This window comes from Cryptomeria japonica, chromosome 11 (genome assembly GCF_030272615.1).
Source record: "Cryptomeria japonica chromosome 11, Sugi_1.0, whole genome shotgun sequence".
Taxonomy (NCBI): Eukaryota; Viridiplantae; Streptophyta; class Pinopsida; order Cupressales; family Cupressaceae; genus Cryptomeria; species Cryptomeria japonica.
In genome coordinates this window covers 560,477,780-560,496,418 of record NC_081415.1, presented here as the reverse complement: position 1 = coordinate 560,496,418, position 18,639 = coordinate 560,477,780, and the positions used below count along the sequence as shown (strand labels likewise).

General features: G+C 41.2%; 1 protein-coding gene across 3 annotated transcripts in view; it reads left to right on the top strand.

Annotated features, from left to right (window-relative positions):
• Window positions 1-18,639, top strand: part of LOC131034636 (uncharacterized) — a 125,035-nt gene that overhangs the window by 9,089 nt on the left and 97,307 nt on the right. For all 3 annotated transcript variants that reach the window (XM_057966183.2, XM_057966185.2, XM_057966187.2), the window contains exon 2: window positions 372-478. In XM_057966183.2, coding sequence (XP_057822166.2) covers window positions 372-478 — 107 coding nt within the window. The remainder of the gene's footprint in view (window positions 1-371; window positions 479-18,639) is intronic.

Below are 18,639 nucleotides of genomic sequence, written 5' to 3'. Positions count from 1 at the left end.
ACTGACTATTTTTTTCCTCTCTTAGTTCCCGTGTATCCTAATGATGGATCATGGCGTGTGATCTGAAATTGATAAAAGAAAATCAAGCAAATTCTAATCTATAAGCAACTACAACTAAATTATGGATTGTGGAAATCTAATATTATTAATTTAAAGATGCACCCTACAATGAAAATTTCAATCACATTATTTGGATGTATTCAATTAACCTACATGTTAGTTGCCATTACCATATTTGTTAAATATGTGGTCTAGAATGTTGTTATGAACTACATTATGATCCGACTCTATTTGAATAGTATTATTGATGAGAATTCCATTAAATTTAATCATTGACCTAGATTATTTATGCTCTTGATGGCATGTTGCAGAACTTCTTGGAAGGCATTTCCAAACTCTATGGTGAGGGGTGCAGTAGCATTTGGATCTGCACTTGGCATCTATGAAGCCACTAAATGCAAGCTGCTGCAAACTAGGGGTAAATTTGTATTCAAAAACATATTATAATATATTGTTCCGAGTCATGATAAGTTTGAAGTTACTACATTGTCAGTATGTCATATCGTGGATCTTGTATATTTATATGAAATATATATATTTTTTATATGGGTTAGGTGATTCTTTTTATTGAATTTATTTTTTATACTGAAAAATTTATATTATCAACTAGAAAAGTTAGTCACAATAAAATGAGGGTAGCAAGAAAGCAGATCTGACACCATATTGTAGGAGAAAAAGAAGAAACTTGTAGCATCCAGACATAATTTATGCAAAACATTTCTTATCAAATAAGTTAATGACAATAGAGATCAGCAACTAGAAAACTATTAAAAGGATGTATTGAATTATGAGCAATCATGGTTGCATTGTTCACTAAGGAGTATGTATCAACACCAAGGTTTAATGCTTTTTGATATAAGCTCAGTGTGATTATTTTACTTTTTTATTTTTTTCTTTGTAAAGATTTATTCAGAAATCACAGAATTACAAAGAACAGGCCTTAGGCCCACCAAGACAGCAACAAAAACTAAAAGGATCCTAAAAGAACCGCCAGCACCACTACTACAAAGTCCAGTGACCATAGCAATAGATCCAACTGTCAGATTTCCAATGATAATACCTTTTCGGAAAGCCCTCAGAAAGATGACGTTGGATATAGGCCAAAGGCCAGCTACTTTGGAATTACACCAAAAACCAGGCTCATCCGGAGCCTCGAAGGGCCTCAAAAGTGACAATGAAAATGAATCAAACATAAAAGGGAAATTTATCCTACACCATTGGGTGCTCTTGCATCATCCTGTCCTCTAGCATTAACCTGTCTAAAGTTTCAAGATAATCAGGAGGTAGACCATCCCTTCCACTAAAATGCCAACCATCAACATACTCTGAAACCCACTTGGCCAAACAATTAGCTACTCTATTCCACTCCCTGGGAATATGACAAAAGGAGACAAATTCCAATGTATTACATAGTTCTAAAATCTGTCTGACCACCGAAGCTAATTGCCAACTCACATCATTCAAGTTTTGTTTGTTCAACATGTCCACAACAATCTGAGAATCCGACTCACAAATAATCTTCCTCCATCCTAAAGAACATCCTCGCTCAACAACAATTTTAATAGATAGGGCTTCCATAAGATTGTTAGAGTGCTGCCCAATATAAATAGAGAAGAAAAAAACTGCACAACCATCATCACCTCTACCTATACCTCCAATACCTGCATGTCCAGTATTCCCATGGGAAGAGCCATCTGTATTCATTTTTAAGATTCCCATAGGAGGGGGAATCCACCTTCCATCTCTACTTATCCGCTGCTTTGCATGTCGAGATCTATTTCCTGCAGCACAGTCCATTTTAATGTTTTCCAATTGCAGATTCCCTACAATAGCACAATCACTTGAATCAACATTTTCAGACAAATTGCACTTAGCTGAGATTGTCTCCTGAAGCCTATTAACTATCTTCTGCCACAGCTGACGACTCCCTATATGTGAATCACAAAAGACCCTCCGATTCCTTTCCAGCCACAAATTCCAGATAATAAGGGGTGGCCCAATAGCCCAGGCCACTTGAAGAAAAGAGGTCTTTGCTGGGGGTCTGCCCAAGCTATCCTAAAATTCAATTAAGGAGGTAGCATGAAAACAAGCATGTTGCCAAGCCTCCCACCACTTGTGCCAAATCTCCCTAGAGAAAGGGCATAGAAAAAACAAGTGGGAACAGTATTCCTCATTATGCATACAAAGATAACAGATAGATGATCCCTGGAAGCCTCTCTTACGAAGATTCTCCCACATGAGGCATTTCTTCTAAGCAACCAGCCATAAGAAGAAATTACATTCCGGCCAAGAGAAGCTATTCCAAACCTTCTTCCACCAGGGAACATCCGTTAGGCCATGCAATTGCCTATCAAGCTGAGCATAACCCTCCAAGATATTAACCAACATCACACGATCTTCATCCGAACCACCCAAGGGCCATTCAAGAGGATCCTTCCAACAAGTCACCTCAACCTGTCCAATGCGCCTAACCATTTTAAAATTCTCCACCTTAACCCATCCAGCATCAGTGAAAATGTTGCAAAGAGGCTGAAGCTGTGGATAACTAGACAGAATAGGAGGGTGACCATCCCAGGAATCCTGCCAAAAAAGAGCTTCTATTACAAATTCAGAAAAGGCCATCTTTAATAAGTTGGGCACCTTTTTAAGAGTATCCAAAATACAAGAGTCCCTGCCCGCTAAACTAAGACGAGGCACCTCATGATCATTAGCACCAAGGAGATACTTGTGGGTTAAAATCTTGGCCTAGTCTTGATGCTGACTGTTACACCACCTCCAATACAACTTAGCCGCCAAGGCCTTGCTAACCAAAGCAATAGATCTGAGGCCAAGACCCCCAACATGTCTCGGTCTACAAACAGAGTCCCATTTAACTAAACTCCACTAAGAAGAAAGAAAACTACCAGACCAAAGAAATTGACGGGAAAGAGCATCGAACTCTCTCACAAAGCTAGAGGGTGGAGCCTGCACAAAACACCTATAAATGGGAAGCGCTTGCACCACAGTCTTCAGAAGAATCACTCTTCCAGTAGAGGATAACCACCTGTAAGTCCAACGATTAACCTTACAACGAAATTTATCCAAAATTCCTTGCCAAAAATCTCCAAGATGAACCCCCAAATTTAAAGGAATCTCGAGGTACAACAAAGGAAGGGACCCTGTCTGAAATCTGGGGATCCTGGAAATCCTATTCTGAAGAAGCCGAGGGGTATTAAAGAAATATATGGATGATTTATCTTCATTAATTTTTTGACCTGAGGCTTTGCAATAGATATCCAAAGCTCTCTTGAAATTCACTGCCTCATTGATTCTGGCCCTGCACATCAAACCTGTGTCATCCACAAACTGAAGATGAGAGTAGGGAGGTAGAGCATTACTCCAACTCCAGCCCTGAATAAGACCATGTCTCACCTGGGAAGTGAGAAATCTGCCAAGACCTTCAGCCATGAGAATAAATAAATAGGGAGATAAAGGGTCCCCTTGCCGAAGCCCCCGCGAAGCGCTAAACAATTCTGAGGGTTCCCCATTAATAAGAACCGAGAAAGAGGTAGAAGTCACACAACTAAGAACCCAATTCACCTACTCTTCTCCAAAACCAAAAGCCAAAAGGATCTTCTGTAAGAAATCCCAACTCACCCTATCATAAGCTTTGGCCATGTCAAGTTTAATAAACATAGCCTTTTCCTTAGAGGAAGCCATCGAATGAATAGCCTCCATTGCTATCACAACTCCATCAAGGATTTGTCTTCCATCAATGAAACCACCTTGCTCCTTAGAAGCCAATGTGCAGAGGAGAGGTTTGAGTCGTTCAACAATCAATTTAGTGATTATCTTGTAGACAACATTACATAAAGCAATAGGCCTGTACTGATCCAAGCTATTAGCCCCCTCCTTAGGAATGAGAGCCAAGAAGTTAGAATTCATAGATTTGAGCATTTGTTTATTCCTATGAGATTCTTGAACCACATCTAGAAGATCATACTTTATAATCTCCCAAAATTCTTGAAAAAACTCAATAAGAAACCCGTCAGGGCCAGGCGCCTTGCCTTTTTTCATTTGAAACACAATCCCCTCAAGTTCAGACAACAAAATGAGGCGCAAGAGAGCATCATTCATTTCAACATAGACAAGAGGGGGAATACAGTTCAAGATAGCCCTCTCTTCCACCATAGCTTCAGGATCCTCTTTGGTAAACAAATTAGAAAAAAAACTGACAACTTCCGTAGCAATTTCTTCTTTAGATGAAAGATGAACCCCTTCTAAAGAACTGAGAGAGGTAATAGAGTTACCATACCTCCGAGCCTTAACAAAATTATGAAAAAAAGCAGTGTTTCTATTACCTTCTTGGAGCCAATCCACACAAGACTTTTGTTTCCAGAAAATCTCCTCACGCAACTCCCACTCTTCTAAGTCCTTTAGAGCAAGGGACTCGGCCATACTGAGCTCCACAGTCATCCCTTGATCCCTAATTTGACGCGTAACCTCATCCAGCTTGGATTGAGCTTCCATCATGTGTCTATGCAGGTTCCCAAAACATTGTTTATTCCTCCTCTTTAGCTTGTATTTTACATGTTGTAATCTCTTCCCAAAGGAGTACATAGCCCGCCCGTGGGTAGGCACCCCTTCATACCACCAATCAACCATAAGTCCCCTCAATGACTGATCACGAAGCCACATCAATTGAAATTCGAAAGAGGGATTTTTGGAGGTTCTAAAAGATGTAATAGAAAGCTTAATAGGCCAATGATTAGAACCCCTCCAATCAAGAATTTCTGAATTGGTGGACCACCTATCATGCACCCAATAGTAGGAAACCAAAAATCTATCAAGCCTTTCAGAGATAGCCTCAACACCACTCCTCCTATTATTCCATGTAAAGACACCATTAATTGACTTCACATCAATGAGATTCAAGAGACCAATATTATCTCTGAGTAAATTTGAGGAAGGATCAAGCCTGAATAACCCACCTCGCTTTCCTCCAAACTAGTAACGACATTAAAATCTCTAGCCAAAATCCAGGGGAGAAAAGGATATTGAGCCTGAACAAGATTGATGTGAGCCCAAAGATGAGACTTACCCACAAGATTAGTAGGAGCATAAATAGTAGAGAAGAGGCATCTTTCTCTAGTCTCAAAGCTAGAAGTGACCATAGAAATGGAAGACCTGCTAGAAAACCACCACAAAGGGGAAACTTTCCTTGGGGAAACTGCCATGAGAGCTCACTCCCTGCCAAAGGCCCTGGGGCCAGACACACAAAGCACAACTGGCCAAACCATCCACTGAGAGCTTGGTTTCCTGAATAAAAACAACATCAGGAGACTTAGAGTCAATTAATTCGCGAACAACCTTTTGTCTAGGGATGCTGTTCAACCCCCTTACATTCCATGAGAGCACAATCATTTATGTGGTTGAGAGAAGTGGGAATCAATGGGCTTCACAGACCCCGACTCAACCAAAGTATCACCAATGAGCTTAACCTTTTCCTGATTTGTTTTTCGTCCACTCCTTAAAGGTTTGTCTAAAGAACCCTTTTTGAGGGTCTTCTGCTGTAAGCCTAAAACTGGTGGGGCTTTGTTACTCTTTATTGAACCTGAGGCCACTATAGTGGAAGGAGGAGTAGATGCCATGACCACTGCACCTTCAGGGACCTGTGACTCACTAAGATCTCCGTTGTCCTGAACATGGGAAGGCAAATCCATAACCATTTGAACATCCTGTTGATTCTCCAGACATAGGGCTCGACCCTCTTTTTTGAAATCTCCATCCAGCACCTCATGCTGAAATTGGGCACCCAAGGACCTTTCAACTGGAACTCCTTCCTCTTGGACCAAATCCTCTAGAACCTCAAACCTATTTAGGGTGACATCATTTTGCCTATCCAACTAGGTTCTCTTCTTTCCCATGTCTTTATTTCGAGGTTTGACAGGAATGAAGCCATCTTTATCAGCAAGACCATTAGGCATAGGGGCTTTCCCCTTATCTTCCCCCAGAACAGAGTGAGGAGGATCGGAAACAACCAATTTAGAAGATTTATTTCTGGCACATCTCTGCTGTAAATGACCATATTCATGACAAATTCTGCATTTAAATGGCAGGGTCTCATAGTCCAATTGTTGGATCCAAGAAGATGTCCCCAAACAGATTTCCATAAAGTTTGGCAAAGGATTATTAAAATCAACTTCTACACATACGAGCGTAGGAAATTACCTTTTGATCTTGAGTTTGTGAAGCCAAACCCACAGGTTTACCAAGAAGCAGTGAGATTGAGTGAAGAATATCTTCTCTCCAAAATTCCAACGGAACCCTCGGCAATCAGATCCACACGGGCACACGAGAGGGAAGCTCCTCAGCAGAATTAAAGCCAATATGCCAAGGTTTGATAAAGAGTCCCACCTGGTTGAAAAAATAAGGGCCACCCTCAAAAGCCTTGTTCCTGTCTGCCAGGTTGGAAAAAATAACCAGAAAATAGTTATTGGCTGACATAAGTAGGTCCATGTCTCCTTTAGGATTCCAGACACGGCGTGCCCAAGACTCTAAAATAGGTATAGAGAGGCGAAGACCGATATATTTGCATATGAGAGCGTGATTGCACCAATATTCAACATCCTTTGAAATTTGCTTAGGTTGAATAACCAGAACTGGACGATCTTGGGATCTCTCCAAACAACCATTCACCTTTTTCATGCGAAAAGGCTCTTTCGTAGAAGAGACGCCTGCCCCTGATTGGGAATGACCAATGTGTTCCTTTCCACATGCATGCATCAAATGAGATGGATCCGCCATATCCAGATCTCCAGAGACATCTGAGAAGAGGGTAATCCTCTATTCTCCATGGATCCAGAGGAAATACCAAAAGAAGAAAAAGAAGAGGGGCGGAAAACCCAACCCCAAAACCCCACACACCCCAACGACAACCCAGAGCAAAAGAAAAAGAAAAGGGTTGCAAAAAAAAAACCCTGTGGTAGCCCAAAAAACTTGACCACGAGCAAGCAAAAATCGACCCCCAGCAAGTAAGAACCCCCCCCTCCCCCTGGAACGAAGCAAGTAGAGCGCAGGACACAGGCTAGGGCACATCGGCCCTAGCACGACACCCACGCACACGCAGAGCCATCTCCTAATGCATCATTCCCCAAAAACTACACACACAGTGATTATTTTACTTTTATCATTAAGGGCTTCTCCAAATTTTTTCTTTATTATAGCATTATTCTATTTTAACATTCATGTCATGGATGAGGTTTCGTAGAGAGTAATCATACTTTCATCTATCTAGTGGAAAAAGATTTGAGGGGTCAACTATGTTTGTAAACTCTTATATGTGTTCTTCCTTTCCTTGATTTTTTTGGTTTTATATATTGTGCACCATCCAACTAGGTTACTTGTACAAAATGCAAAACAAAAGACAACCCTTTGTGCAAAGCCAAAGGTTGTATTACAAAACAAATAGGTCATTGAGGCGTTGTTGAGTCAGCTTGTTGTTCTTCTTCATGTGAATGGACTCAAACAAACAACAATTTTACTCACATCCAAAAACACTACGAAGTTGAGACAAAATTTGAAGAGCAAGATTTCGAAGATTTTTCCACCTCTATTTTCTCACCAAGAACCTACAAATGAGATTCAAAAGTGTGTATTTGAGCAATATTAATAATTATAATGTGGAACTACAAGATATTAAAGACTCTAATTTTTGTTACCTAGTGTCTACGTAGATCTTTGTCAAATAGCTAGTGGTAAAGTAAAAAGCTTTCGCCTAGTTTGCTTGTAAATTTGTAACTTTGAAATAATTAAGTGACTCACCTCAACCTTGGGTGTTATCTTCTAAATACATGTTGAGAGGTTTTGCGTAAGCTCCCCATTATAATCTATTAAATTATCAACGAAGAAAAACCTAGGTTGAGGTAGTATCTTGTTGTATAAATAGGTTGGTGGAGTTTCTCCACATTCGATCCATAAATGTAATCCATTGGATTTTCTCTCCATCCCCCAAACACAAAACCCTCATCAAAGGCCTTCACACCTCAACTTTATAAATTTATGAATAAAGTAAATACTTAATTTTTTTTGAAAAATAATGTACTTAATTTGAACTTTAAATTGAATCTTTGACTTTGGTATTGAAGTTTGAAGTTACCTTGACGATCTTGTTTTTTTTTTCACAAAGAAATCATCAAAAACTATCTTTGTGGTCTTTTGGCCATCAACATTTTTTTGAATATGTTGAGTTTAGTCATTTTTGACTCAGAAACATTTGTTTCAAAGGTGTCAATAAACTCCAAATGTTTTGTAAAGTGAGGAAATTAGTTACAAACCTTGTGATTTGCATGTCTTCTTTTTTGATTAAGCTAAGGAAATAATAAAATAATATTTTAAGTTGAACTTGTGATTTTATTTTATAAAAATGCCAACTCAATAATATTTAATTATTAAAAATAAAAGGTCTAATAAAGTATTTTTTTTAAAAGAGTGTAATATGCTGTCCTGGTTTTGTTGATGTGTGTTTTATGCACATACGAACACAAAATAAAATACCCAAAAGTATCTTATCCTCTCTTGGGCAAAGTCCTCCCAAATGCTAAACTATGTGATCAAGTGGAAGATTCCAAGGTTCCTACTGTCGAGTCATGACTTGTGGATAGCACACTTGGGCGTTGCGATTGCTATTACTCCAAGGGGCCTTACATTGAATATTTGAATGCTTGAATGCTTAGATGCTACCGGAACTTAGATTCTAACTACTTGCTTGGAGAATAAAAAAGGGAAAAAGATAGGGTTTAAGAAGTCTAAGAATGTAGGAATGATGGACAATCTTTGATGGAACTCGACCAAGCTTTGCTTTGACATGCAATGCAACAACTCCACAAAGATTAGTGCGATCTTCTAAGGAAATCAGATGATTTTCAAATCATTATCAAGCATATATTATGTTAAATGAATGTATATCAATGATTGAATAACAATGGAACTTAACCTCATTCAAGTATTCTAGTTGACCACACAAGGCGAATTTGCAATCGACAAATTGCTAGTGGTATGGATTAGGTTTTTCACCATGAATCATGCACAATTCCTTTCATTCATCTAATTATTTGTCATCTAACATGAAGATCCAACAAGAAACCATGCACTTGTAAAGAAACAACACATTCCACCATAACTTCAATGAAAAGGAAGTTTATTTACAACTTTGGCAACAATTTCTACTTTCTCCTCCTACTCTACTCTAGCTGCTATCTACTATTTGCTATTAACCTGCTATTCACTATTCACTATTTACCTTTACAAATGAGAAGTTAGAGCCTTATATAGAGAGCTCATCACAATTCAAAGGCTCAGATCAATTTGAGATCAATGGCCGAGATTATAAGATAAAACCCTAATTAGGGTTTGTTACAACAAACTCTACTTAGCCAATGAAATAATTACAATATTTGGACACATGTCCTCTCTTGAATATTTGGCCCCATGGTTGGTTCATTGCATCTAGACATGCTGATGTGAAACCCTCCGATTGGTGGAATGATGACTAGGATGACAGGTCAGTTTGCTTGTACACTTGATAGATTATCATGAAGGAATGTTGAGCAATATCTCTTGATACTCAACATCTCAAGCTCGCTCAATGCGGTGATGATGATGGGAAGCATTGTTATGGTCGAGTCAATCCTCCATCTTTGCTTGCTTATCTTGCCTTCAAGGTTTTGACCTTTTCATGTCATTATGATGCAGTGAGTTCTTGAATACCTCAAAACCCTTACTGTACCTGCCTGGCCTTCTTGGGATTAGGAACAATTTCATCACTCCCAAAGTTTGGTAAGGGCAATAAATCGGATCTAGGGCTTCTTGCAATATTTAGACATTATGATGAACCTGTGTCAGCAATGATATTAAATCAGTTACATGACTTTTGCATAAGAATAAACTTATTCAGAACGCTAGGGTAATGCTCTAGGCTGGCCTGCCCATCCAAACCCATCCCGTCTCTTAGGGCTCGTAGGGTTACCTAAGGATGGGCCTAGTATGATCTTGGCTGACACTCCCTTGTTCCGAATATGTTAACAAACAGGGAAAATAGAAAGATAATCAATGTTTACAACAGACCTAGAATTAATAATTACAAAATTTGTGTTATTTAGCTATCATATGTCCATCCTACTAATGGTGGAATTGATTCATCACAACTGGCTTAATTGCAGAATATGATTATTATCCATTAGCGTTCATTTCCTTTAATTATATTAATATACCTGTGAATACATAGATTATGGTTTATTCCCTTTTTATTTGTTACTAGAGTGCATTTTAATGATATACTAACTAAACCTGATGTTGCAGGTTGCATATTAAGCGTGGGGGATAATTTCAATTTACTTTGATTGCTGCACTTTTGCTTATTATTGATACGAGTAATTCCATTGGCAAAGAGTCTTTATTTATCGATCTACATTTGTGATTTTTAGCAATTAAACTGTACAGTTACATATATTATGTTCATTCCAGATGATTTTAAAGACAAGTTACAGGAAAATAGAAAGAATACATTTTTGCATATGAAGACACTTCACAGAGCGATAAGAAAACATGGTTGCATTGTGACACCCAGACGGACTAGCCTGGGCATGTACCCGACTGCCAACAATGGGAGGGGGGGGGGGGGGCTCTGTACGATTTAGATGCTGGTTCTTCATCGTTGGGAAGAACCAATGTCTCTCCCTCCTCATCGTGTCAACCTGATACAATCGCAGCCTATCCTGTAGGGTTCCATGCATAGTAATGAAACTGATATGATAATATTGCTGAGTAACAAAGGTTACCTGTTTGCGGATTCTCCTAGCAATTTCCTGCTTTCCACCTCTTACTTTCCTGTGCTTTCCCTGGGGTCATGGTTTATACTTACCATGAACTGTGCGACCTTTTTGGAAAACATGGCATCTTTTACGAATGGTTTTGGGAAAGGATACACCTTTCCATTCATGCTATTAGTTAAGGAAAAACATACTTAACCAACCGCATAGACTTTATCAATTTGAAATAAAATAAATTTAACTAATCGCATAAAATTTATTAATTCAAAAGTTGAAAATAATACATTGCGTGTAAATCTGATTCGGTTATGCGTTTGCTGTTTACACAGGAATATGACATTCCTCCCTCCTTACATTGCTTGTCCTCAAGTGATGTGGAGATTTGGGTGGTTGAAGATTTCTTCACCTTCCTAGGTTGCATCTTCCTCTGGTAGTCCTTTCCATAAGATCAAGTATTCTACCATGCTCTTATTTTTTATTCTCCTTTCTCTTACGTCTAAAAGTGCTTCTGGTTCCAGTGTCAATTTTCCCTCATCATCTAGCGCAGGTAATTCCTTGCAGGGAGATATCTGCTGTCCCAATACTTTTTTTAACCTAGACACATGGAATACATTGTGGATGCAGCTATCCGGGGGAAGCTCTAGTTCATATGCCACTTCCCCTACTTTCCTTGAGATTGGAGAGGGTCCATAGAACCGAAGCTTCAACTTCTCTGCCCCATTAGATTTCAATGAAGACTGCTTGTAAGGCTGCAATCGTAGGAAGACGAAGTCCCCTACCTCGAATGATCTTTCAGTGCGATTTCGATCAGCATATATCTTTTGCTGATTTTGGGCCTGATGTAAGTTATCTTTTAGAGTTCTTAGGATGTCCATGCTCTTTTAATAAAATCTCTTGCTCGTGGCACTTGACTTTTTGGAGCAATTAGTGATCCAAAAGAAGTGGGTTCATAACCGTAGAGTGCTTTGAATGGGCTCATTTGGATTGACATATGATGTGTAGTATTATAGCAATATTCCCCTATATGTAACCATTTGGTCCAAGCTTTCTGCTGCCTAGTGACATAATTTCTTCAATCCATTTGTTGACGATCTCAGTTTGTCCAGCGGTTTGGGGATGATGGTGCTTGGGGTGAGGCTAGTCCCTGTCATCCTGAAGATTTCTTGCCAAAATTGCCCCATAAATCAACTGTCTCGGTCACTGATGATATTCTAGGGGAGCCCATGAAGTCTGAAGACTCCTTTAAAAAACACTTCTGCTACTTGAGATGCTTGAAATTTATTTGATATGGCAAAGAAGTGTGCATATTTAGTGAGACGGTCCACTACTACATATATACAGTCTTTTCCTTCAGCCTTGGGTAGGCCGGTGATAAAATACATTGAAATGCTTTCCCACTTCTGGTTGGGAATGGGCAATGGCTGTAGCAACCCGACCGGGTGGTTGTGTTCCACCTTGTTTCTCTAGCACTGTGTACATTCTTGCACGTATTTTTGTACCTCCTTCTTAAGTCCCTTCCAAGAATACCGTTCTCTGATCTGTTTATATGTCTTGTAGAATCCTGGGTGTCCTACCAATGGTATGTCATGGTACTCTTTATTTATTACTTCCTTGAGTTTAGAGTTGGGCACTAAGTACACCCTACCCTTATATAGAATAAGGTCTTCCACAACTTTGTATTCTGCATGGTTTGATGGATCCCTCAAGATTTCGCTAGCAAAGGGGTCTTTGGCATTTTCTGCCAAAAGGTCATATCTCTAGTCAGTATTTATGGAAGTCATGGTTTTTATTTGTGGCTTTCTTGATAGGGCATCTGCTACAACATTTGTCGTCCCTTTGACGTACTCAATATCAAAGTCATAAGCTTGAATCCTGCTGACCCATTTCTGTTGTCTATCATTTAGATCCCTTTGATTTAAAAAGAATCTTAGGCTGTTACGATCTGTTTTTCCATGGAATTTGGTGCAAACCAAGTAGTGGCGGAATTTGGCTAATGTGTGCATGATGGCCAACATTTCTTTGTCATAGACGGGGTAATGCCTTTCTGCTTCCGTCAGCTTACGGCTTTCGAAGGCTATGGGATGTTTATTCTGCAGGAGGACAACTCCAATCCCTTCCCCGGAGGCATCACACTGTAGTTCAAAAGGAAGGGAAAAATCCGGAATAGCAAGAACGGGGCATGAGCTCATAGCTTCCTTTAGATTTTCGAAAGCTCTTTGGGCTGCCTCGCTCCAAGTGAAGGCCCCTTTCTTAGTGAGATCGGTGAGAGGAGCTGCCATTTTGGAGAACCCTCGTACAAACCTTCTGTAGTAACTACATAACCGCACAAACCCCCTTAATTGTGTGAGGGACTTAGGTCTAGGCCATTCTCTGATAGCGGCTATCTTCTCATCCACGCCCACTCCTTCTGCATTAATCTTGTGCCCCAAGTATAAGATTTCCTCCATTCCAAACTCACATTTGGAAGCCTTCGCATTCAATGATTCTTGCTCTAGGATCCTCAATGTTTCCTCAATATGTTTGAGGTGCTCCTCCCAAGTCTTGTTGTAGATCAAAATGTTGTCAGGGTTCAACCGCGGAGGGCATCTGTGGTTAAGTAGATAGAAAACGACTTCATCGTACCACTCTCCGGGAGACACTTCCTCCAGAATATAAGTCTGTTGTATAAGTCCAGGCCCAGTTGTGGCAATTGTTTGTGCTAGCGCTTGTCCTCGGACTATCTTCATTGGTTGTATCTCAATATCATATTCTTGGATCGTGGCGACCCACTTGCCTCTTCGCTCACCCAATTCATTCTGCATTAATAAAGTCTTTATAGCCGCATCAGGAACAATGGCAAACACCTTGCTCCTCAATAAATAATGTCTGAACTTCTTAATACTCTTGACCAGTGCATAGGCCTGTTTCTCCACGTTTGGGTACCTCAATTCTGCGTCTTTCAGTGGAGAACTCATGAAAGCAATCGGATGTTCATCTTTCTCTTCATTCCTCTGGGTGAGGACTGCCGCGCAGGTATGTTTCGAGGCGAAGGAATACAAATAGAAAGGTTTGATATAATCGGGGCTGACAAGGATCGGGGCATTGACAATTGCTTGCTTTATCTCTTTGAATGCTTGCTTTGTTGGAGCTGTCCACTCGATCTTTGCTCCTTTCTTCAGCATGTCATTTAATGGCTTCACGATTTCAGCGAATCCAGTAATAAACTTCCTGACGAAATTAATCTTACCAAAGAATGATTTCAATTCTCTTTGGCTGGCGGGCAGGCCGATCCTTGAAATGGCTTCAATGCGCTTTGGATCAATAGAGATCCCTTTCTTAGAGATAATATGTCCAAGAAGTTTCCCCTCAGTAACGCCAAACATACATTTCTTGGGATTCAAAGATATCCCGTACCTTCTGCAGCGTTGAAAGATTTTCTTGAGATCATCAACATGATCCTCCCTTCTTTTGGAAAATACCGTGAGGTCATCCATGTAAATTATTATGCATTTTCCCACTAAGTCACGGAATACTATGTCCATTGCCCTCTGGAAGGTGGCTCTTGCATTGATCAAGCCAAACGACATTCTTCTGTAGGCGAAGGTGCCCCACTTGGTGGTAAAAGCCGTCTTCAGTCGGTCTTCTTCCTCTACCAGAACTTGGTTATATCCAGAGTACCCGTCCAGAAATGACATCATTTGAGATCCATTGACGATTTGCAACACCTCATCTAGAGAGGGTAAGGGGTAATTATCCTTCTCAGAAGCCCTATTCAGATTCCGGAAGTCTATACATAACCTTATTTTTCCATTTTGCTTCCTTACCGGAACTAGATTGGCGACCCACATCGAGCACCTGACAGGAAATATTATCCTTGCTGAGAGCAGTTTCTTAACTTCTTGATAAATCAGTGGCTCTAGTAATGGATTCATAGGCCTCTGTCTCTGCCGGAAGGGTTTGCTTCCTGGCTTTAATGGAATTGTGTGGGTGAAAAGGGAAGTATCATAGGTTTTCAAATCCTCATAACCCCATGTGATGACATCGGAGAATTCTTCCAGGTTCTTTAAAACTCCTTTTTCTTCTGGGGTGCAAACTTTCCCAATGAACACATTTTTGTTTGTCCATCTTTCCCTAGGTTGACAGCTTCGCATTCACTTCCTTCTGTAGTTTGATTCCTGCTCAACCTATCAGGATCGAAGAGTCTTTCCAACTCAATCATTCCACGAGGGATAGTATTTGTCTTTAAGTTCATTATCCCGTCAGCATCAAATTCTGCTTCTTCAAGCTCTTCTTCATCAATGATTTGTGCCATAAACACATCTGAGTTTGTAAGAAAATCCAAGATGTGTTTGTCATCTTCGAAGACTTGGAAGTTCGTAACATTATCTGGCACGGAGGGGACCGAAGTTAATTCTATCGTAAACTTCTTCAAACCTTCCATGGCGAGGGGCTCCAGGGAACTGGCTGCTTGAGCCAATGCATTAGCGGCCTCATTGTCACCTCTGTGTATTGTCTTGATGTTGAATGCATCAAAACTTTCAATCAGGTCCCATACTCTGTTACGGTAGTGGCACAGCCTTCTGTCATGACAAGCATATAATTTTCTTATTTGCCGTACCACAATCTGTGAATCACCTAGTACGTGCAAGGCCTTTGCGCCCTTCTGGATTGCCAGGAGCAATCCATGGACCAATGATTCGTACTCGGCTACATTGTTAGTGCAGGGGAATTGTAGCCTGTATGCAGCAAGGTAAGCTTCTCCGGTTGGACTAATTAATTCAATTCCAACGCCACTCCCATTCTTGGATTTGGATCCATCAAACCTTAGAGTCCAAATTTGATCAGCATTTTGATTTTGGGGTGGCTGGATGGCTTGTGTCTTCGTTTCCCTCTTTTGGGAATCCTTATGATCCGGACTTGCTTTGGAAAGGGCTTCAGGATTAGTGGTTTCTACAACATTTGCCATTGTTGGGTCTGAGGGAACCACCTTCACTACTTGCTTAATAGCGAGTTTACACATTTCGCAAGTGAGCTCTGAATGGAAGGCATTATGGATTCTGCACCAATTGGGTAGCAACAGATCTTGGGTGCCAATGCCTTTGCCCAACTGGGCTTCTTGCTCCATACTTCTTGTGACGAATTCTCTGAAACTGTCAAACATATCCTTACCTCCACCTGGTTGTTCTTCAGGGTCATCTTCAATAAGAATTTCCGTGGAGTCAAGCATTTCCTTTCTCCATTCCGTCTTAGTTGAGCCATGCAGCATCAAAACTTCCTCAACCTTGGGCCTGTAGGTACCCAAGTCGGTTTCTAGAAACAGGACCTCATTGCCTTCTCCATATTCAGTGATTGTTAGGCGCAATTTGGGCGTGCTATCAATTCTGATTTGGCTGGGAACGCCCTTCCATGGAAGCCACATGTGGGAAAAGTCGGTGGAGATATATCCATTTAACTTCCTCGACCAATCTCTGCTTAGCAGCATGCCATATCCGTCTGGGATGTCCACCACTGAAATATCAATACAGCTTTGCACCCTAGGGTCGGCGGCCAATTGCATGTGTATGTTGTTGAGCTCCCCAACAACGGGCACTTCAGTCTTGTCCAGCTGTGTGACCTTCTTATTTGTATGTAAAGGCATTATCCCTAGTTTCTGACACACTGCCAATGGCATTACATTGCTTGAAGCACCAAAGTCTATTAGGCAGTTGTGTAAGAGTTTGCCGAAGATCCTGACAGAGACCAGGAAAGGAGCAGGCTCGTCCCTTCCTGTGTAACAAATTGTGGGCTCCCTTTTCTGTTCACTGCCGTTGATAACTTCTTGGTTCCTCGCCTCCTGCTGTGAATCTTGATCCGTGGCTAGTGCCTGGATGATCTTTGTAAAGGTTGGCTTTACAGGTTCACTTTCTTTCTGAGTTGTTTCTTCTTCCCTTGCTACAGGGGTATTTTGCAGGGCTGGTTGAGTCGCCGCAGGATTCTGCTCTTGTGGATCATGAGGAGAGTTTTACACCATTCCGATAAAGCTCGGGGGCTGCTGCGGAGTGTCAGATGCATTGGGGAAGACTGGTGGCCCATTTTGAACAATGTTCGTGTTTGATGCCAGGTTTGAATTGTTGGGCGTATTCCTTTGAACATTCGTCATGGCTCACGGGACGTTCCTAGGTACTGGAGCATCGCTCAGGCATCCCAACAATGACTCTCTCACCTCAGAGATTTTCATTAGCTCGAACAGGGGCAATCTTATCTTAATCTTCTTGAATTCTTCCAGAACGTAAGAGCTTAATCTTTTCAATTCCTCCCTGGGGGAATTCTCTTGTTGTCTCCTTTTTGCAGGTTGAGCGGATGGTGGGGCTCGTTCATTCTGAGCGGCTGCTTGTCTATACTCTGGTGAATCCTTCGGTGGACTAGGAACGTTGCTGGCGTTGGGATTAGGCGGAGTTGAGAAATTATTCGGAGGGATAGAAGATGTGAGGGGCTCATGGTTCCGATAATTCTCTGATATGCCCTTGGGGTGGAATTTCCATTCGTTTGTTGAAATGCCTGAACTTCGCCAATCGCTTCCACCAAAACACTGTTATTCAATGGAGGAAAGATGTATCCATCTTTAACTTGAGGTTTGTCAAGTGAGACTTTTGGGGATCCATGGTACCTTGGGGCCTCCACGGGGCCATTTGCCGATGCTGGTGGGAATCTGTAAGATCCCTGTGGTGGCGTGTAATCTTCAAATTCGGGCGGGAATCTGAAATCCTCTAGAATAAGAGCCTGGTCATATCTTTGTGTTGGGACTATCTCATATCCCGTGGTTGGAGGATTTTCAAGACCTTCAGAATTTCTCATTTCTTGCCGGAAAATATCAGCGGCTACTTGGAATTCATGACACTGCAGCTTAGAATGTTGGCTGGTGTTGTGTAGCCTACACCAAGTTGACAGGGCAGCTTCTGCGAGGAATATCTTATCTGCAGGTCTACTATCGGAGGGTGGTGGATTGTCCAACGGTGAAGGCACATCCCCATTATTTGGGGCTGTGTTCCATGCTTTCTTATGGAATCCTTGATTATTATTGTTATTTTGAAAACCATGATTGTTGTTTTGATGCCCGACACTGTGTCCTTGATGGTTCTCATGATGATTCAGAGGGTTATTATGGTATCCTCTGTTGCCTCCTTGGTACGGCTGATGATTTCTCTGCATGCTCTGCATCTAGTTATTCTGATTTCTAAGGTAAGTTACTTCAGTAGACAACCTTTTCACTTGCTCTATCAGTTCTTTCATGTCATCTCTTTCCTCCTGAGTCCTGGATGGAGTGGTTGTATTCTGTAGATAGACCGGTTGCGATGGTGGGGCCTGTGACATTGGGGCCCCCAGTTGCGGCACTAACTAATTGGCTGGTGCGGGGACTGGATTGATGGCAGGGAGATAACTTGCTACACCAACTTGCGGATTGTAAGGCGTCGTTCCTACAGCAGTCGCCGGTGATCATAGGCTAATCTTGAAAGCTTCATCATAGGCCGCCTTCAGGTCAGCGGGGTTAGTTTGCTAGACGAACATAGAGGTGAAACAATCCAGTGCCGCATAGTATATATTTCGGGCGGTTTCATCACTCACATTGTAAGGGGAGCGTAGCCTGGAGTAGGCTCTTTGGAATCTGTTATTAAAGGCACCAATTGGCTCCCGTTCTTGTCTCCTTACTTCGATAAATTGTCGATATACTTCTGTTGGGGAGACGGGCAATCTGAATTTGGCCAAGAATGTGTCTTTCATTTGTTGCCAAGTTTCAATAGAGTCCACCGACAAG